Here is a 23,337-nt window from a genome sequence, read left to right as displayed (position 1 = left end):
GCTGTATAGTTTAAGATTCTTCCCGTTACCCTACTAAATATAATACTTTTCCTGTTGTAATTTTAGCTGAGTTCGAGTTCTATTGCCCCTACACTCCTTTTTCCAAATGATCAACGGCCCCGCACCTAAAACAGGGTGACTTTCATCATGGCTGGTTTAACCACACGCATAGCTGCAACGATCGGAATTGGATTCCACTCAAAACCTTTACGATTTCATCCCAATGACAAATGTTGGTCCACTACCCCCGCAAAATACATTTTGATAACAGATTTCAAACCTACTATCAAAGCACAAGTACACATTTTAACCAACATACTCACATACCCAAGCAGTGTTTGAATACCCATACACCGGACATACTCAACGGGTGTTGAGCAGTCATAAATTCAACAGTTATTTTGGCTCTCGCACGTTCAGACAATAGTAGTCTGAAATCAAAGTAGATAGCCAGAGCGGATTTACAAACCACCCAATTTAACAATGGCTATTGAGAATGCACAGAGACTATACCTGTCGCTCTGTATAATGATAGGAGAACGGTGCAGGACTGGGCTTTTATTCCTCCACCCAAAATAAAGTCATGAAAATGGGATGAAGCCCAAAACAAACACACGTGTGTATATTATGTGTATATTATAAATAAATAAATAAATAAATAAATAAATAAATAAATAAATAAATAATATACACATATACATATACATATACACACACATACACACACATACACACACATACATATATATATGTATATACATATATATAACACAGGGATGTAACCCAAACAAAAGAGCGAGGTGTAAAACCTCTAAATAATATACAGGATGAGACCTGTAATAACAAGTGCACAATAACACGTAGCACGAAAACCAATACAACAGAGTACAAGACCAACGGACATGGGACAATAATCGACAAGGACAATGGGGAACAGAGGGCACACGTACTAATAAAGGGGAACGGTAACCAGGAGTGCTTAATTAGTGAGACAAGATTATTTTCACATTTCCACAAATGTCAAAGTGTTTCCTTTGAAATGGTATCAAGAATATGCATATCCTTGCTTCAGGTCCTGAGCTACAGGCAATTAGATTTGGGTAAATCATTTTCGGAGAACATTTAAAAAAAAGGGTCCGATCCTAAAGAAGAAATTGGGGCTGGGCGATATATCATCTGTTAAGGTATGGATCCACATACCTTTATAGACAGTATTGTAAAAATCCATAGCGGTTTGTAAAACAGTGCTAAATAAATGAACACTTCTACAAATTGGACGACAACAATGTTGTTGTCATTTGGAGGACAAATGGAAAACCATCGATTAAAGCAATTTAGAATTTGTTATCAATTTGTCATCCTATGGCACTACTCATAAAACATATTTAGAACTTTTATTATTCAGAAATACCGCAATACTGTAAAAAATAATACAAATGTAATAATATGATAATTTTGCCATGTCACCCAGCACTAAAGGAAATACTCTTTACTGTAAGGTACTTTACTGTAGGGTTTAGTCAGTGTCATATCCATATTCCTTACAGGAACTGCTTGGAGATGGGACCTGTAAGGAAGTCATAAAAACACTGATTGCAATGCTCAAGACTCAAGAGGATGTATGAACAGCAAGGGGGACTGATATTTCATTGTGGAACATGGACACAAAGGATCTCTGAAGTGCATACAGAATATGGCACTTTACATCCAATGGAACTATGGCTCCTCCATTTTCATCAAAACCCTTCCACATGTTTAGATTCATGGTATATCCAGCAAACATATTTTGGGGTTCTTGTGTATGGACATGATCAGTTACACCAAATATTTGAGATCTACTGTTGCCATTCCAGGAATGTTCTTCATCTTGATCCCTTGTATTCAGAACAATATGTGTGGTTTGTATGAATCTAGTGTGGGAAATATTAGAGCTGCACTGAGTGTATCAAACATTATGAACACCTTCCAAATATTGAGTTACAAGCGCCGATTACAACAGATGTGGACCTTACCGTGAAATGCTTACTTACACTGATTGAAGTGGATTTAACAAGTGACAACAATAAAGGATCATAGCTTTCATTTGGATTCGCCTGGTCAGTCTATGTCATGGAAAGAGTAGGGGTTAATATTGTTTTGTACAATAAGTGCATATGAGCTGCATGGCTACGTCATTTTCTGTTTGACTGAACCTGTGGAATGAGATCGGGCTCACCTACATTTCTGGGTGGACTACATAGTTCCATGTGAGGGTTTCCATTTTAAGAATTTGTTAACTTTGTATCTTTATTGATCTTTTTTTTCAGTATTTGCACTGTCTCTATTCACAACACTCACAGGGCCCTACACACACACACACTGTCACTCCAACACACACTGAAACACTCACTCAATCATTTGCTCCCTCACACATAATATGCACATACATTTGACATGACTCGACACACCCACACATCCACTCACATGTAAACTGCTGCTACTCTGTTAATCTTATATACTGTTGCCTAGTAACCTTACCCCTATACACATCTACCTCCATCACTCCAGTAATACTTTGTTGTTGATTATTGCTTTGTTCAGTTTTGAGTTTGCAAGAAAGGCATTTCACTGTACTTGTGTATGTGACATTGAAACTTGAATGTTGCACAACCCATGCCCCAACACACACACTGTCTGATAGCATCTGTAGTGAGAGACTGAGAACAACCATCTCTTGACTGATTCAGGTGTGTGTGCGCATGAATATGCACAGGGGTTTGCAAAGCCGTTTTTGTGACTTGTGAATAAATGTTTTATAATCAGTCTTGTGTACCTTTGTCTTACTTTAAATGGATGCAGTTTGTAGTACTCTCAAAATAACAAAGATGTCCCTTTGTTATTGCAATTATGTAATCTACTTGAATGCAAGAGAGAACCGTCCAATGACTGTATATGAATGGACAAAGCCATCGATCACATGACAACATTCATTCTCCTGTGAAGACTCAATAGAGCATTTGAAGCAAAGATTTTATTTTATATTGACAAGATAGTTGAGTGACAACTCTAACAATGAAAATACATGTCCTGAAAGATGGAAGGTAGTCGGGAGGAGGCGAGATTGGGTGGGACAATTGTAGCCACTGAGAGAGCAGATACATGTGTGAACAACAGGCACAACTTCAATTTACCATTGTTTTTTTCAAAGTTGTCGAACTGCCACATGCCTCCGCTTATATCAGTGCATTAGTAACCACCTAACCATTATGAAACTTCTATTTGATCAAATAAGCCTCACATAGAAAATTAGCAATTACCATTCTTTTTTAAATATTTTTCTTTTGGCACTCCATACAAAAAGGGGTTCATGGGGTTATTTTTGTAGACAGATGTTGGGTTGAAGCAAAACAAGTTGGTTAAGATGTTCTCATGGATACATAACATGAGCAGTTTCAGTTGCCCAAGAAAGTGACATTGCAGGCTAGCTCAGTGCTGCCCCCTCTCATTGAGCATCACAAGCAGAGTCCGAGACACCTCACTCTCTGTTTTTTCCCCAAGTTTTTTTGTGGTTCAATCAAAGTTAGTGAACTAAGTAAACCAGACCCAGCTGCTATTGCATTGGTGTCTAAGTAGACCGGAACTTACCTTTTTTTTCAATGTAAACGGCCTGAGTGAACTATCTGCCGTAGTGGAGAGGGTCAAAAGGTTCTAGTTCCTCGGCTTGTACATTAACGACAACCTGAAATGGTCCCTTCAGACAGTGTGGTGAAGAAGATGAAACTGTGCCTCTTCAACCTCAGGAGGCTGAGGAAATTTGTCTTGACCCTCACAAACTTCTACAGATGCACCATTGAGAGCTTCCTGTTGGACTGTATCACCACTTGGTATGGAAAAAACCACAGGACTCTCCAGAGGGTGGAACACTCCCTACCCTCCAGGATATCTACAGCACCCGGTGTCACATAAAGGCCAAGAAGACCATGAAGGACCTCAGCCACCCGAGCCACGGCCTGTTCACCCTCCTACCATCTAGAAGGAGGAGACAGTACAGGTGCATCAACACTAGGGCCGAGGGACTGATAAAAAGCTTCTATCTCCAGGCCATCAGACTGTTAAACAGTCACCACTGTCCAGGGTCCGCCCAGTACCCTGCCCTGAACCTTAGTCACTGTTACTAGCCATCTACCACCAGGTACTCTACCCTGCACCTTAGAAACCTCTTTGCCCTGTGTACATAGTCATTGAACACTGGTCACTTTAATAATGTTTACATACTGTTTTACCCACTTTATTTGTATATACTGTATTCTGGACTCTGACATTGCTCGTTCTGATATTTCTTAATTACATTTTTTTTTTTACTTTTTGGATTATGTGCGTATTGTTTTGTATTCTGGATTGTTTTGTATACTGTCTATACACACCATAATATATGGTGTGTTTATAATATATATACCCGACTGGGGGTACTGCAGGCTTCCATTAGCAAATAAACATACATCTGGTATAATATAAATTAACTAAAATGTACACGAAGATTGTCATTTTTCCATTCACTAACGGGGGATCCTGTTTTCTGCAAACAAGGCCTGCATGAAAGAGGGCAGTCCTTCTCCACTGGGACCACCTGTCCTTTACTCGTAGGCCTGGCCAATAGGTAGTATCTGTAGACTCAACTCGTGTCTTTTGTAAACTGCTGTGTGCATCTGTGAACAATAGGGGACAGCAGAGTCATAGCTATGTGGTCTGTCCTTGTTTTTCATGATAACTCAGAATTGGCATTATACTCAACAGCAGTTAAACAGAATTACCCATGACACAAACTGCCTGGGTTTTCAGATCTTTACCTGTATGTACTTATTAATATTGTAATCTTGCTTTTTGAAGTACATATTGTTTTTGGAAGGGACCTTATTCAACCACATGCTGAGTACATTATATAGATCTAACAATTAGAACTACGAAGTAAATTGTAATGTTAAAACTGACCAAAATACACACCTTGTAGCTACATATTCCCATGTTCAATGTGCTTGATAACAAGGCAGACAACGTTTCTATAGCTGGTCTGGTAATATTTGCTATCAGACAGCTATCTAGTGTTAGCTATCATAGCAACATGCTTTATACGGTAGTTCAGGATTAGACTTCATCTGGGTCGATGATCCCTGTCTATAGTGAAACGGAGAGCTCTATTGGTGTCTATCTATGCGAGGTATCATGCAGAGAAGCAATCCTATGAGTGCAGCAGCCACTGCACTGACATGACCTCCTACCTGAGCAGGTGCCGGGGGGGGGGGGGGGGGGGTGTAACTGGCCAATCTTTTTATTTTGCAGTAGTGAACTACTTTACTTGCAATAACTACTCTATAATAAATTACTCTTATTAACACACCCCTTTATAAACCCTTTATAAACCCTTTTAAAATAAGAGTTATCAAATATATATAGTTTTTTACCTCAAGAGGAATTATAAATTAATGGATTGTTGTTGAAATTTCTTAAATGTTGCAAAGATGACTCCAGTATCATGGTGATTAACCACAAAGGTTAGTTAAGTAACAACTCACTTTTGATTATTCACTGGTTAGGAACGTTGTGCTAAAGATAAGTGTTACATAGTTTAATGTCATAGGTTAACCACAGACTTCCACTCTTAAGGGAGTATGTGATTTCTGCTATTTTGTCTTAACTCAAATGAGCTCACAGTATACAATCGAGGCATATATTAACCAATATTTCATAAAAAGGCATATTTCAAATAAGCTTACCAAACTTAGGAAAGTATTGGGTGATGTATGGAGAATTTTCAATGTCAAAGCTGTTACTATCTGTTGTAAACTCTCAAAAGGCTTTATGTTACTTTGTTTGAGAAACAGCCTTTCTAAATGTGGACGTGACCTCAGTGGCCTCAATAGACCTCTATAGCATGTTGCTGGGTCAGGGGTTTGAACAATGGAGCTGGGGATTCTTTAGGTTCGTTCAGGTATAAAAGAAAAGGTTAAACCAGGTAGGAAGTCAGTTCAGGAGCAGCAACCAACAGCACAGTGAGCAAACATGTCCACCAGCATGAACATAGGCAAGGTAAGCACTGGAAAGGTCTCTTATAGTTTTATACATTTAATGTCATAGATCATTATACAAAAGGGCTCTAGTACCCCAAACTACAACATCATAGTTTTACTTATCCCAATAACCTGGATACCGGTGTGACTGAATAGCATCCCACATTTCTCTAAATTGTTTGTTTCATACAATTGTTTCATTCATCTAAATTATTCCTTAATTTTTAGATCGTCTTCTACGAGGACAAGAACTTCCAGGGTCGTTCCTATGAGTGCAGCAGCGACTGCACTGACATGAGTTCCAACCTGAGCAGGTGCCACTCCTGCAGGGTTGAGAATGGCTGCTTCATGGTCTACGACCGCAACAACTACATGGGAAACCAGTACTTCATGAGGAGGGGCGACTACCCTGACTACATGCGCAACTTTGGAATGAGTGATTGCATCAAGTCCTGTCACATGATCCCCATGGTAGTTTGAAAATACTTCAGCTTAAAATAGTCATATCTTTTCATTGAAAGTAAAATATATTTTAATGGTTATACTCTCATATTAAACAATTGTATATATAATTTCTCTCATCAGTGAAATCTGTATTTTTATCCTAACAGCACAGAGGAAACTACAAGATGAGAATCTACGAGAGAGAGAACTTTGGAGGTCAGATGCACGAGATGATGGACGACTGTGACTCCATCATGGGTCGTTACCGCATGTCCGACTGCCAGTCCTGCAACGTGATGGACGGCCACTGGCTGATGTACGAGCAGAACCACTTCAGAGGCAGGATGATGTACATGAGGCCTGGAGAGTGCAAGAACTTCAGCAGCGGCATTGGAATGGGAGGCATGAGAGGTATGAGGTTCATGAGCATGAGGCGTATCATGGACTCCTGGTACTAAATATTGCTTGATGTACCGTTAGCAAGAAAAGCCATTGAATAAAATTATTCACAGACCTATTTAATGTGTGTCTTTTTATGTGTGACAAAAAATTAACCATCTGAATTCTTGTTCACACACCTGCACCACTTGCCATATAGCTGAGACCAATTATGCCAACATGAACAAAATCTAGTGATTCATTGATAATATGTCTTGCTGAATTTAAAATACTTTTGGGTAACACTTTATTTGACTTTATCATAACACATTTATAACTTTTTCTCTAGAAATATACATATAAAATATTTTTATAATCAAATCAGGATTTTACCATGGACATGAAAGGCCACATGGCTGGTCCCTCTTCGAGAAACAAAAAGCCCTGAAAATGTTTGTCTAGCAATGATCAACAACCAATTTGATAGAGTTTGAATATCTTGGAAAATAAAAATGGCCAAATGTTGCACAATCCAGGTGTGGAAAGCTCTTCGAGACTTCTCGAGAAAGACTCGGCTGTAATCGCTGCTGAAAGGTGCTTCTACAAAGTATTGACTCTGAATAAATTAGATATTTATAAAAACATGTTTTCACTCTGTCATTATGGGATATTGTGTGTAGAGGGGTGTAGATTTAGAATAACACAAAATCAGACTAACACAACAAATTGTGGACCAAGTCAAGAGATATGAATACATTCTGAAGGCACTGTAAATCCATCTTCTAAAAGCTCATTACATATCATACATCTTCTAAAAGCTCACTACTAATCATGCATCTTCTAAAAGCTCACTACATATCATCCATTATTTAAAAGCTCACTACATATCATACATCTTCTAAAAGCACACTACATATCATCCATCTTCTAAAAGCTCACTCCATATCATCCATCTTCTAAAAGCTCACTCCATATCATCCATCATTTAAAAGCTCACTCCATATCATCCATCATTTAAAAGCTCACTCCATATCATACATCACCTAAAAGCTCACTCCATATCATACATCTTCTAAAAGCTCACTACATATCATCCATCATTTAAAAGCTCACTACATATCATCCATCATTTAAAAGCTCACTACATATCATCCATCATTTAAAAGCTCACTACATATCATCCATCATTTAAAAGCTCACTACATATCATCCATCATTTAAAAGCTCACTACATATCATCCATCATTTAAAAGCTCACTACATATCATCCATCATTTATAAGCTCACTACATATCATACATCATCTAAAAGCTCACTACATATCATACATCTTCTAAAAGCTCACTACATATCATAAATCACTTAAAAGCTCACTACATATCATACATCTTCTAAAAGCTCACTACATATCATACATCTTCTAAAAACTCACTACATATCACCCATCTTCTCAAAGCTCACTACATATCATCCATCTTCTCAAAGCTCACTACATATCATCCATCTTCTCAAAGCTCACTACATATCATCCATCATTTAAAAGCTCACTACATATCATCCATCATTTAAAAGCTCACAACATATCATCCATCATTTTAAGCTCACTACATATCATACATCTTCTAAAAGCTCACTACATGTCATCATTCATTTAAAAGCTCACTACATGTCATCCACCATTTAAAAGCTCACTACATATCATCCATCATTTAAAAGCTCACTACATATCATCCATCATTTAAAAGCTCACTACATATCATCCATCATTTAAAAGCTCACTACATATCATACATCTTCTAAAAGCTCACTCCATATCATACATCTTCTAAAAGCTCACTACATATCATCCATCTTCTAAAAGCTCACTACATATCATCCATAATTTAAAAGCTCACTACATATCATACATCTTCTAAAAACTCACTACATATCATCCATCTTCTCAAAGCTCACTACATATCATCCATCTTCTCAAAGCTCACTACATATCATCCATCTTCTCAAAGCTCACTACATATCATCCATCATTTAAAAGCTCACTACATATCATCCATCATTTAAAAAAGCTCACAACATATCATCCATCATTTAAAGCTCACTACATATCATACATCTTCTAAAAGCTCACTACATATCATACATCTTCTAAAAGCTCAATACATGTCATCCATCATTTAAAAGCTCACTACATGTCATCCACCATTTAAAAGCTCACTGCATATCATCCATCATTTAAAAGCTCACTACATATCATACATCATTTAAAAGCTCACTACATATCATCCATCATTTAAAAGCTCACTACATATCATACATCTTCTAAAAGCTCACTACATATCATACATCTTCTAAAATCTCACTACATATCATACATCTTCTAAAAGCTCACTACATATCATCCATCATTTAAAGCCCACTACATATCATACATCTTCTAAAAGCTCACTACATATCAAACATCATCTAAAAGCTCACTACATATCATACATCTTCTAAAAGCTCACTACATATCATACATCTTCTAAAAGCTCACTACATATCATACATCTTCTAAAAGCTCACTACATATCATCCATCATTTAAAAGCTCACTACATATCATCCATCATTTAAAAGCTCACTACATATCATCCATCATTTAAAAGCTCACTACATATCATACATCTTATAAAAGCTCACTACATATCATAAATCATTTAAAAGCTAACTACATATCATACATCTTCTAAAAGCTCACGACATATCATCCATCATTTAAAGCTCACTCCATATCATACATCTTCTAAAAGCTCACTCCATATCATACATCTTCTAAAAGCTCACTACATATCATACATCTTCTAAAAGCTCACTACATATCATACATCTTCTAAAAGCTCACTGCATATCATACATCTTCTAAACGCTCACTGCATATCATCCATCTTCTAAAAGCTCACTACATATCATCCATCATCTCAAAGCTCACTACATATCATCCATCATTTAAAAGCTCACTACATATCATCCATCATTTAAAAGCTCACTACATATCATAATCATCCATCATATCATAATCTTCTAAAAGCTCACTACCATCATTTAAAAGCATACATATCATACATCTTCTAAAAGCTCACTACATATCATAAAAACATCATTCTTCTAAAAGCTCACTACATATCATCCATAATTTAAAAGCTCACTACATATCATCCATCATTTAAAAGCTCACTACATATCATACATCTTCTAAAAGCTCACTACATATCATACATCATTTAAAAGCTCACTACATATCATACATCATTAAAAAGCTCACTACATATCTGTCACACCCTGGTCGTAGTATATTGTGTTTGTCTTTATTTATTTGGTCAGGCCGGGGTGTGACATGGGTTTATTGTGGTGTGTTTTGTCTTGGGGTGTTGTTCGGTGTTGGGTGTGTGGCTTAGTGGGGGTATCTAGCATAGTCTATGGCTGTCTGGAGTGGTTCTCAATCAGAGGCAGGTGTTTATCGTTGTCTCTGATTGGGAACCATATTTAGGCAGCCATATTCTTTGAGTAGTTTGTGGGTGATTGATCCTGTCTCTATGTTTACCAGATAACCTACACAGCTTTCACGGTCGTTCTGTGTTTTGTTCGTTATTTCATGTCTAGTTCATTTCATTAAAGAACATGAACAACCACCACGCTGCATTTTGGTCCGCTTCTCCTTCGACAGACGAGAACCGTTACAATATCATCCATCTTCTAAAAGCTCACAACATATCATCCATCATTTAAAAGCTCACTACATATCATACATCTTCTAAAAGCTCACTACATATCATACATCTTCTAAAAGCTCACACATATCATACATCTTCTAAAATACTACATATCATACATCTTCTAAAAGCTCACTCCATGTCATACATCTTCTAAAAGCTCACTACATATCATCCATCATTTAAAAGCTCACTGCATATCATCCATCATTTAAAAGCTCACTACATATCATCCATCTTCTAAAAGCTCACTACATATCATAAATCATTTAAAAGCTCACTACATATCATACATCTTAAAGCTCACTACATATCATCCATCATTTAAAAGCTCACTACATATCATACATCTTCTAAAAACTCACTACATATCATACATCTAAAAGCTCACTACATTTCATCCATCATTTAAAAGCTCACTACATATCATCCATCATTTAAAAGCTCACTACATATCATACATCTTCTAAATGCTCACTACATATCATACATCTTTCTCGACAACATCCGGTGAAATTGCAAAGCGCGAAATTCAAATTACATATAATATTAAACATGTCTTACATTGTTTAACCTTCTAAATCCCGGATCTCACTATTTATAGCCTCATATCATTAAATCATTTAAAAATCTGAAATGAAATAAATATGTGCTCTCCCAATAGCCTGGTGTCATCTCAGATTTTCTTCCCATAGCTTGGCATTTGTGTAAGAGTATCTGATTGGGAACATAGCTATAAGCCTAGAATTCAGCAACATTTTCACAAAAACAAGAAAATAATTCAAATATAATCATTTACTTTTGAAGAACTTCAGATGTTTTCAATGGGAGACTCAGTTAGATAGCAAATGTTCAGTTTTCAAAAAAATATTATTTGTGTAGGACAAATCGCTCCGTTTTGTTCACGCATGAAAAAACTTTACAGTTATATCAAGCTCATTAGATAATGTAACGTTAACGATTTCTAAAATTGCATAAAATAAAATAATTGATTAAAGCTGAACAACACTGTCATCTCAGATTTTCAAAATATGCATTTGAACATCTTCTAAAAGCTCACTTACATATCATTTACATCTTTTCAAAAAACCAGATAACCAAATAAATAAAATAATTTACTTTGAAGAGCATGTTTTCAATATCATTACATCTTCTAAAAGCTCACTCCGTTTTGTACATCACATTTGGCTACCATTCAGTCACCAACAACGTCAAACTTTTCCAATTAACTCCATAATATCGACCCCAAACATGGCAAACGTTGTTTGGAATCAATCCTCAAGGTGTTTTTTCATATCTCTTCATTGATAAAAGCTGCTTTCTTCTCTGAATTCATGGAAAAATACATCCATTTGCATTTAAAAGCTCACTAAATATCATACATCTTCTAAACAAATATGTCACAATGCTACATAAACATACATCTTCCTCTCGCACAAGCCATCAACGGAGCCTCAAATCCTGCTCATTTCCTGGATGCCGTTTCATCTTGGTTTTGCCTGTAATTCTAAACGACAAAAATATCATTCTGGAAACGTCATGTTCTCTTTCCAAAGCTACCAATTATATGCATAGTCAAGCATCTTTTTGTGACAAAATATTGTGCTTAAAATACGTGTCTTTTTATCCAAAAATGATATAGTTTTCAAAAGAGTTTAAAAGCTTAATTAACTTCTTGTTAATCCAACCGCATTGTCAGATTTCAAAAAGGCTTTACGGAGAAAGCATACCATGCCATGATTATCTGAGGACAGCGCCCCGCATACACCAGCATTAAAAACATTGTCCAAACCAGCAGAGGCGTCACAAAAATCAGATATAGCGATAAAATAAATCACTTACCTTTGAAGATCTTCCAATGTTTGGAATCCCAAGGGTCCCAGCTACACAGCAAATGGTTGTTTTGTTCGATAAAGTCCTTTATATCCCCAAAAAGTCTGTTTAGTTGGCGTGTTTGATTCAGTCCACTCGTTCAACATACAGACAAAGGAATTGCAAAAGTTACCTGTAAACTTCGTCCTAACAAGTCAAACAAAGTTTCTAATCAATCCTCAGGTACCCTAATATGAAAATAAATAATCAAATTTAAGACGGAATGTAGTATGTTCAATACCGGAGATAAATAACGAAGTGCTCACCCTCATTCACGCGTGCCACAAGACTAGAGACTAGAATAGAGAAATACCTTCAAAAACTACAACTACTTGCACATTTTTCAAAAAACAAGCCTGAAACCCTTTCTAAAGACTGTTGACATCTAGTGGAATGCATAGGAACTGCAATCTGGGAGGAATTCCTTTGAATATCCCATAGACAAGCATTGAAATGGCCTGTGACCTCAAAAACAGTTTTTGGGGTGGATTCTCCTCGGATGTTTGCCTGCCATATCAGTTTTGTTATACTCACAGACATTATTCTAACAGTTTTAGAAACTTTAGCTTGTTTTCTATCCAATGCAATTATATTCATATCCTAGCTTCTGGGTCTGAGTAACAGGCAGTTTACTTTGGGCACGTCAGTCATCCGAACTTCCGAGTACTGCCCTCTAGCCCAAAGAGGTTAAGACTAATATGTACTTAGGAGGGATCAATATGTATTAACTGGGTTGGCACTGTATCAGTCCAGATGCAATTTCATTTTGCCTGCTCACAAATTGGTTTAGAATGTCATAATTTGATATATCAACGGAATCGGGAGTATAATACATTGCAGCCTTAAGTTTAGCAAATGCAACACAAGTCAACATCCAAAAGCAAAATTTTGAAAAAGTGAAAAAAAAATCAAAAACCGAGCATCCGCTTAAAAAAAGTGCTTTCTGGACAGTTTTTCGAAATCCTTTCGATTTTTTTTGTCAATTACACGTGTGTAAGAACTGTATGAATATACTTTTGTCCAATTTTATTATCATTTTTTTTAACTTGTGCATATGACTTGCAATATGATTTCATAGGAAGTCAAAAGTCGAAAGTCAAAAATAGCAGAAATTTTGAAAACTTCACACACCCTTAAAAAAGTCCTTTCTGGACCGTTTTTCGAAATTCTTTCGAATTTTGTGTCAATTACACACATATAAGAACTGTATCAACATACTTTAGCCATATTTTATTATCTTTTTTTTAAATTTTACTAGTGCATAAGGCACATGTTTTGTCCATTTGCAATATGATTTCATAGGAAGTCAAAAGTCAAAGTCAAAAATAACTTTTTTGGGGGCCAAATGCCCTAAGAAATTTGACATGCTCAAAAATCCTGCAGAAATGCAAAATTGACTGGCCTGATGAACTCGGGATGGCCGGATAGTTGTTCAGTGATAGTCCATGTTCACTTTCCATATTGCGCATGTGCATTTACAATATGTTTCAATGGGCATTTACCATCACGAATTTGTCATGCTTCATTATGTCCTGATTTGGTGATGTTTTTTGACTTCACATGTCCATTTGAATCATATTGCAAGTGCATGTGCATTTGCAATATGTTTCAATGGGCATTTACCATCATGAATTTGGCATGCTCAAAAATCCTGCAGGAATGTGAAATTGACTGGCCCGATGAACTAGGGATGGCTGGGCAGTGATTTTGGTTCCTCTCCATCGCTCGTTAGGGTTGATTTCAGAATGTCACTTTGGTGATGGTCCCTCTCCGTTTAAACATATTGCAAATGTACAAAAGTCAACTAGCAAGTCAGTGTCCATCAGTCAATTAGATGTCATTCTGACACCAAACTGATACCAATTGACACCAAACCCACTTTTTCCAACTCATTTAGAAGCCAACTATCACATATGTCAGAGCAGGCCCATAATTCACAGCGCCTTCAGTTTAAAATATAATAAAAAAAACACATAGTTACATTCGAGCTGCGGGTCCAGTTCAGACATTATGTGTAGGCCTATGTGAGGCGACCCCGAATCCCGAGTTTCGACTCGATAGTTCCTTTGGTGTCCCAGCAAAACCCTAATTGATGCTGAAAATCCACTTTTTTCCATGCCTTGCTATGGGGTCCTTGAATGATCTATCGGACAGAAACGTTGGGGTCTGTCTCTATGGGCCAAGCTGGTTTCAATGCACCTAGTCTTGCGTCTCTGAGACTTTTCTAAATGTCGTCATTTTCGTAATGGTCAAAATGAATTGAAGTCATTGCAAATGTACAAGACTGTTTCTCGGTCCGAGAACCTTCTAGAGCCACGTAACTCACCACGCGCTATCGACCTGAGGTCTAGAACAGGTTTCTAAAGTTTCAGAACTCTAGGTCTGACGGTTCTTTTTTAGCTCAAACAAAGCTAACTATTGCAGGCACTGTCTGTCTCTATGCACACCAATACGTCCCTCCTTCCAAGTTGTGTGTGTGTGTGATTTAGTTTTTCTTTGAAATTTTAAGGGAGAAATGACTGATTTACATGTCATGAGGGTTGCCTAATCACACATGTGAAGTTTTGGAAAGATCTGACTTTTTTAACTCTTTGAAACAGCCCCTGTGACACCAATTATGGCACTTCCGGTTGGCACAGGAAGCTATAAGTAAACACATATCCTGATTGGGGTATGCCTTTACAGAATCCTGAGTTTTAAGTCTTTATGTTAAGAACTGAGTTATTTACGGAGGGTTTAGTGAGTTTGTTATTTCAGAAAATCACAGAAAATCACAGAAATCTTGCAGAGCTCCACAGCACACTTTAAAAAGATTCTTATGAACACCCTGCAACTGGATCTGTAACTGTTTAAAAAAACAAACTATTTTTGAACATCACCAATTTGACATTGTACGATTTCTCTAAAATGACAATAGATAAATGGTTGGTTCTTTTGTAATTGACACCGGAGGCTCCTTGACTTTGACGTGAAGCGGAAAAATTATTGCTCTATTTTCATTTTGGACCTTTAATATGGCCATAACTCAAAAACCGTTGAGGCCTAGATGCCATCTTGTTCAGGGCCAACTGCCCATTATGCCAAACCTACGCTCACCAAGTTTCGGCTTCAAAATATTTTCTGTTTTGGAGATAAGGCCACGTCGTGATTCGTGATGTTTTGTACATTTGCAATATGATTGCTTATGCCCTCTTGTGGGATTTACCGGGACAGCGGAAAAATGACCAAAATTGGATTATTTTATAAAACGGAAACCGAATGTCCGAGAGAGTTCGTTTGATGACTTCCCGGTAGATCCGGCCCTGCCGCACGGCCCGACGCTGTCCCCGAATTTTAGAAACGTTTTTGGACGTCTAGTAAGGGACCATACATTTGCAATATGGATTTTCTCACTAACCATATGGCTGAATGTCAATATGTTCCCTTATTAAGGTATGTTAACAGAAAATCAATGGTTCTATTCAACAGGGTATGGGGTTTATTTCAAAATGTATTATCAGGGTGGAGGAAATCACAAGGGCATTTTTAGTTTTATTGGTTAGGGGTAAGTCAAGTCCTGTACGACGCTTTAACCTTATCTTAATCAAATTATCCATAAAGAGACCACTCTGAACAGCTCAGAACACTTTTTACACCAATTACGTATCTACATGTGGGTGTAAAAGTTGTATATTATCATTTTATTCTATTGTTACTTAATCAGATGTCTAGTAACCCATTATATATTTGTGTTCCATCAAATTCCTCCTCAACACCAGTGTTCTATTCATACACCGGTTAAAATATTCACTAGTGTTCTATTTAACAGCATTTTGGAAATAATATTCTTTCATATCTCCATACAGAAACCCTATATAATGTTATGAATCTTTAGTTATTCACATCGCAGCAACAACCACAGCGCAGCACTCTGAGAGATATCATGTTCAAGGTGTCCGGGGTCATCAATGAACTTCATTGTTCAGCTCTTACCCATCTCAGCTGTTACCCTCTCAAACTTTTCAATGGCTTCTCCTTTCAGTGCTCACTACCTATAGATTGATGGACGGTGGTGGACAGAACCCCTAGATAACATTATAGATCGAAAAACCCTGCTCACACAGAACTGGTTGGGGTATCCATTCATTCACACACTCAATAATCCTCTTTCACACACTTGTCTTTCGCACTGGAGCTATTCCCCTGACAGTGCTCATTCACCCAGTAATTACTAGCTGAATTGCAATCAGCTTAATACCCAAATTGCAATCAGCTTAATATCCAAATTGCAATCAGCTTAAAATGTCATATCTCACATTAACAACTTTCACATCCACTTAGTACTATTCCCAACCGCACTCGGTAATTTCCCTTATTACCCATGTGCATGTGTTATTTGTAGTGGCTTCAGACCATGTAGAAACTTTTTATGAATGCCTATAGACAGCTGTCAGCAGGGATTTCCATGGTACCGTTAAGCCCTCACTCTAGTCTTCTCATGACTAGTGAATAGCCCTAATTTATAAATTACTTGCCTTACTTTAATTCATTTATTTTTATACAGGTTCATTAAAATTAACTTATTGTAATTCAGAAGACATGTCATCCATGATCAAAATAGGGACGTGTCTCCTCCTGGGCAGCTCACAGTAAGGGTCTGGGCTGGTCTCAGGCTTTTGTTCAGACGAAATTTCCCTCCGTTCCCTTCCCTCCCTTCATAAAATGCCCCACCGATTTTTCCTCACAGATCCCGACTGGAAAGCTACGCAGGCAGAATCAATAATCTTGTTTGTAATGCCAAATTGTTGTGGAAATTCTACACATGGGACACTCAGTCAATATTAAGTGAATCATTGTTTGTCAACGAGCTGGAGAGGTTCTAACCCACTCAATGCACCCTGTACCATGTTGATCAGGAGCTCTCTTGGGGCAGTCCCGTTAGTTCCCTTATATACTGGTTACAGACATATTACATATATTTATTTTATTTTATTATTTTCAAAAGAAAGGAGGGTTGGTTCCGGCATGTGTCTGGCACCATCTCCTATCTTAACTTAAAAGAACATTCTAGGAGTTGTGACAGATTGTCCTAAGGAGGTGGTCATGACGGCCTCCCCCTCATATCTTTACCAGGCACAGGCAGGAACCAATGATTGGTGTCATAAACAAAGACAAGATTAACATTTCTTCAAAGTAAAATTTCCTTCACACACTGTAGACTAAGCTTTAGGCCTAAAAGACATTTATTGTAGGCCTTTTATAAACATAATTCATGCAATTCTACTACACTTTATATGCATGGAGACATTAGAAACAGCTTTAATACCCCCCCGAAAATTACAGGGTAGCCTACTCTGCAGACACTGCTTTCCTTGTGTGATCCATAATACAATATGACATCCACCTAACGTGGAGGAAATTGTCCAAAAGACAAAAAGTGGTACTGACCTAATGATAGACAGTGAATATGCACACTCACCAGGGATATGGCAAATGTTCTCCACTGGTGCCAATAAGATGTTTGCTCAATTAAGTTGGGAATTTTGATAAGACAGAATGAAGTCTTTTCATTGTTATCTCTTTACAGCAGTAAATAAATCAGGATTGTATTTAGCATTGAGATGCCTGGCTGGGTCTCTTTTCACATAGTTGCAACTCAATCTATTTGGTATTTGCTGCACACACTGCCCTAATTGCGGTCCTTTCTGACTGTAGGCTATCTATGTTTTTTTAAGCCATTGAACTTGTGGCCAAATGATGCTTTCTGGTGTACCAGCCCATTATGAATTGTATGTATGTATAGACTGGAGGAAGCTAAGTGGGCTATATAATTTGCCAAATCAATTTACTTTGGGTGAAGATTAGCTTCCCCTAGCCTTATTGATATGTCACAGTTTAGTGTGACCCCCTTTTAACTCCACCCACCACAGGATTTAATGTTTTCCAGCAAACAACTAACACAGAAGACCAGGACAGGTAAATATGCTCAACGTTTTATTTTAAATTCATTGGATACAATGGATCAGACCCCCTTTGCCACACCTCCCGCAGACTCCAAGATTTCCCAGGCTTTTTGACAATAAAGCCTCCACCCAGGTAGAGGTTACCCTTACTGTGACTCCCTCAGGTAAATAGCAGGAATGCAGAAGTGACACTGCAACAAACCACACTGAATGATTCTGATATGGCACTGCAACAAGACATGTACATGAAGCTTTTTCAAGCAGAAATTGCAACACAAACTCAAAAGTTCTGGGACACTGTAAAGTCCATGGAGAATAAGAGCACCTCCTGCCAGCTGCCCACTGCACTGAGGTTAGGAAACTCTGTCACCACTGATAAATCCACTATAATTGAGAATTTCAATAAGCATTTTTCTACGGCTGGCCATGCTTTCCACCTGGCTACACCTACCCCGGTCAACAGCACTGCACCCCCGACAGCAACTCGCCCAAGCATTCCCCATTTCTCCTTCTCCCAAATACAGTCAGCTGATGTTCTGAAAGAGCTGCAAAATCTGGACCCCTACAAATCAGCAGGGCTAGACAATCTTGACCCTTTCTTTCTAAAATTATCTGCCGAAATTGTTGCAACCCCTATTACTAGCCTGTTCAACATCTCTTTCATGTCGTCTGAGATTCCCAAAGATTGGAAAGCAGCTGCGGCCATCCCCCTCATCAAAGGGGGGGACACTCTTGACCCAAATTGCTACAGATCTATATTTATCCTTCCCTGCCTTTCTAAGGTCTTCGAAAGCCAAGTTAACAAAGAGATTACGGACCATTTCGAATCCCATCGTACCTTCTCCGCTATGCAACCTGGTTTCAGAGCTGGTCATGGGTGCACCTTAGCCACGCTCAAGGTCCTAAACGATATTTTAACCGCCATCGATAAGAAACAATACTGTGCAGCCATATTCATTGACCTGGCCAAGGCTTTCGACTCTGTCAATCACCACATCCTCATCAGCAGACTCAACAGCCTCGGTTTCTCAAATAATTGCCTCGCCTGGTTCACCAACTACTTTTCCGTTAGAGTTCAGTGTGTCAAATTGGAGGGCCTGTTGTCTAGGCCTCTGGCAGCCTCTATGGGGGTGCCACAGGGTTCAAACCTTGGGCCAACTCTTTTTTCTGTATACATCAATGATGTCGCTCTTGCTGCTGGTGAGTCTCTGTTCCACCTCTACGCAGACGACACCATTCTGTATACTTCTGGCCCTTCTTTGGACACTGTGTTAACTACCCTCCAGACGAAATTCAATGCCATACAACTCTCCTTCGGTAGCCTCCAACTGCTCTTAAATGCAAGTAAAACTAAATTCATGCTCTTCAACCGATCGCTGCCTACACCTGCCCGCCCGCCCAGCATCACTACTCTGGACGGGTCTGACAACTGCACATACCTAGGTGTGTGGTTAGACTGTAAACTCTCCTTCCAGACTCACATAAAACATTTCCAAAGTTAAATCTAGATATGGCTTCCTATTTCTCAACAAAGCATCCTTCACTCCCTCGTAAAACTGACCATCCTACCGATCCTCGACTTTGGTGATGTCATTTACAAAATAGCCTCCAACACCCTACTCAACAAATTGGATGCAGTCTATCACTGTGCCATCTGTTTCGTCACCAAAGCCCCATATACTACCCACCACTGCGACCTGTACGCTCTTGTTGGCTGGCCCTTGCTTCATACTCGTCACCAAACCCACTGGTTCCAGGTCATCTACAAGACCCTGCTAGGTAAGTCCCGCTTTATCCCAGCTCGCTGGTCACCATAGCAGCACCCACCCGTAGCACGCGCTCCAGCAGGTATATTTCACTGGTCACCCCCAGGGCCAATTTCTCCTTTGGCTGCCTCTCCTTCCAGTTCTCTGCTGCCAATGACTGGAACGAAGTACAAAAATCTTTGAAACTGGAAACTCTTATCTCCCTCACCAGCTTTAAGCACCAGCTGTCAGAGCAGCTCACAGATTACTGCACCTGTACATAGCCCATCTATAAATAGCCCAAACAATTACCTCATCCCCTACTGTATTTATTTATTTATTTAGCTCCCTTGCACCCCAGTATTTCTACCTTCTACTTTGCACATTCACCTACTGCAAATCTACAAGTGTTTTTAATTGCTATATTGTATTTACTTCGCCACCTTGGCCTTTTTATTGCCTTTACCTCCCTTATCTCACCTCATTTGCTCACATTGTATATAGACTTTTGCTACTGTATTATTGACTGCATGTTTGTTTTACTCCATGTGTAACTCTGTTGTATGTGTCTAACTGCTTTGCTTTATCTTGGCCAGTTGTAAATGAGAACTTGTTCTCAACTTGCCTACCTGGTTAAACAAAGGTAAAATAAAACTAAAATAAAACTGGATGGAACTGCAAATATGGTGAAAGGCACTACAATCTCACTCTGGTGCACTACAATCTCACTCTGGTGCACTACAATCTCACTACAATCTCACTCTGGTGCACTACAATCTCACTCTAGTGCTGCACACAATATGGGACCCACACTTGTCCCTGTTCTACTCTGCCACTTGTCCCTGTTCTACTCTACTCTGTTCTACTCTGATGGACTCTACTGCTATGGGACAAAATAGGGTGGGGAAAGACAGACAAGGCAACATATAGAAGGGGTGGAGATAGGTTCTCGATTTCTAGGGCACGGAGTGAACCATATCCCCACTAAATAAAATAAACATCTCTGTATTGCGTTTCCAGATCCAGAGCTGCTCCCTGATCGGGAACACGCTGAGTCTGAGTGATTGGCGGTGCTAAACGAGAGAAAGATGGATGGCAGGGAAACCTGCCGACAAGTGGCGTGACTAAACAGCCCAGAGAGAAAGTAGTGCAAGGGGAACACAGGAATAATCACGGCCCTTACTTGGTGGAGCTAGTGCTCCTAGATGTGCGTTGTATCAATGCCTCTCAGTCCTCTGCTCTAGGATCACCACGCAACTCCACAGCCCGTTTGTTGTCAGCTTAGCCACCCACTTCCTCACTCAAATTCTCCTGTAAGACTTCTTGTCCCGCAGACACTGGTTCAGTGCAATCACAGCAAACACCCACGACAAGTACACATTTTTTATTTAACCTTTATTTAACTAGGCAAGTCAGAATCCAGCAACATTTTGGTTACTGGCCCAATGCTCTAACCACTAGGATACCTGCCGCCCCCACTTACACAAGTGACCAATCGCCATGGAGGGAACACCCAGCCCCGAACACTTCTACAGTGGGGTTTATCGGCGGTTGGCATCCAAAGTCATGGTGCATTACCGTCACCTACTGTACTGGACTGTGGGCCAGAGAGAAACTAAATCCTACCTGCCAGCTCCGTTGCTCTAAAAAATAAAATATTTAAGACTATATCTAATGACGTTCTATCAATATACTCTTTAAACTAATTTCCTGTATCCCCTTCTCCCGCACACTAGATCTCAGCCTCTCTCTTTCCCTCTGATACTCTGCTCACACTGTATCAACACATGTTCCACGGTCTCTGTTTCCTGCCAATAATCACACTTTCCTGTTGGATGCTTTCCTATCACATTTAAGGTCTTTTCAACTGGTTGTATTCCATCCTTAATCTTAAAAAATAAAATAACCTCTCTTCTGTCCCTTCCTGTCGTCCATTAGTATTTCTATTCCACTGCTCCTGCCATCTCTGCACCATCACTATCTATGTCAGGATTTCTGCCTCTGCCTTGCTCATTGAAACTACAACATCAACCTTCCCACTTCTAAGTGATTGTTTAATAACCAGTACATCACCTGCCTCGTTCCCTTCCACCCCCACATGGGCTGGGACCAAAGTAAATCTTATCTGTATACCCATCTGTCTAATCCTGCCATGGTTTTGTAGCACCACATAATGCAGATCTTGTCTACTACGTGACCTAAAGCACTGGAGACTCATGAACACGGCACATGAATCAGAGCAAATAACTACTCTTTCTGGTTTAACTTCCTCCACCCACCGCAAGGTCAACAGTATGGCCATCAGATCAGCCGTATATACAGCCAGTTGATGTGTAATACATTTCCTGACTCTCACCTCACGTTCCTCCACCCACTGCAAGGTCAACAGTATGGCCATCATCTCAGCAGTATATACAGCCAGATGATGTGTAATACGTTTCCTGACTCTCACCTCACGTTCCTCCACCCACTGCAAGGTCAACAGTATGGCCATCATCTCAGCCGTATATACAGCCAGTTGATGTGTAATACGTTTCCTGACTCTCACCTCACGTTCCTCCACCCACTGCAAGGTCAACAGTATGGCCATCATCTCAGCCGTATATACCGCCAGATGATCCATCATCTCAACAGCATCTCAGTATATACAGCCAGATGATCAGTAATACGTTTCCTGACTCTCACCTCACGTTCCTCCACCCACTGCAAGGTCAACAGTATGGCCATCATCTCAGCCGTATATACAGCCAGATGATCAGTAATACGTTTCCTGACTCTCACCTCACGTTCCTCCACTTCAAATACTGACCCAGTGCGTCCTGTCCTTGGATCTTTAAAACCATCTGTGTAAAAGGCCATAAAATCCTGATGCACAGTATCCAGACGTCTCTTAAACCAATCAGATGGATCATCACCCTCCCTATCTTTCTGTAGTCTCTCCAACACTTCTAGATCAACAAGCGGAGGCGGGAGTAGCCATGGTGGATTTACAGGAATCAGCACCGAACACCACAAAACACAGGGCTTTTAAAGGAAAATACAGCCAATCCCCAGCTACCTGTCTGATTAGCTAGCTTACTGCAGGTGTGTCTGATCACACCAGCCCTACCACCCACTTATCCACCAATCCATCTTGTGACAGATACACCGCCTATGCCTTTTAA

General features: G+C 39.1%; 1 protein-coding gene across 1 annotated transcript; it reads left to right on the top strand.

The window, feature by feature from the left end:
• The first annotated feature begins 6,036 nt into the window (after nt 1-6,036).
• LOC135525198 (gamma-crystallin M2-like) lies at nt 6,037-6,946 on the top strand. The gene is made up of 3 exons (XM_064952932.1): nt 6,037-6,063; nt 6,273-6,515; nt 6,656-6,946. The coding sequence occupies exons 1-3, from the start codon at nt 6,037-6,039 to the stop codon at nt 6,944-6,946; spliced, it is 561 nt and encodes a 186-aa protein (XP_064809004.1).
• The last annotated feature ends 16,391 nt before the right edge of the window (nt 6,947-23,337 follow it).

The sequence above is a fragment of the Oncorhynchus masou genome, chromosome 31 (genome assembly GCF_036934945.1).
Source record: "Oncorhynchus masou masou isolate Uvic2021 chromosome 31, UVic_Omas_1.1, whole genome shotgun sequence".
NCBI lineage: Eukaryota > Metazoa > Chordata > Actinopteri > Salmoniformes > Salmonidae > Oncorhynchus > Oncorhynchus masou.
Note: the sequence above shows the minus strand (reverse complement) of the source record. Positions and strands in the feature narration are given on the sequence as shown.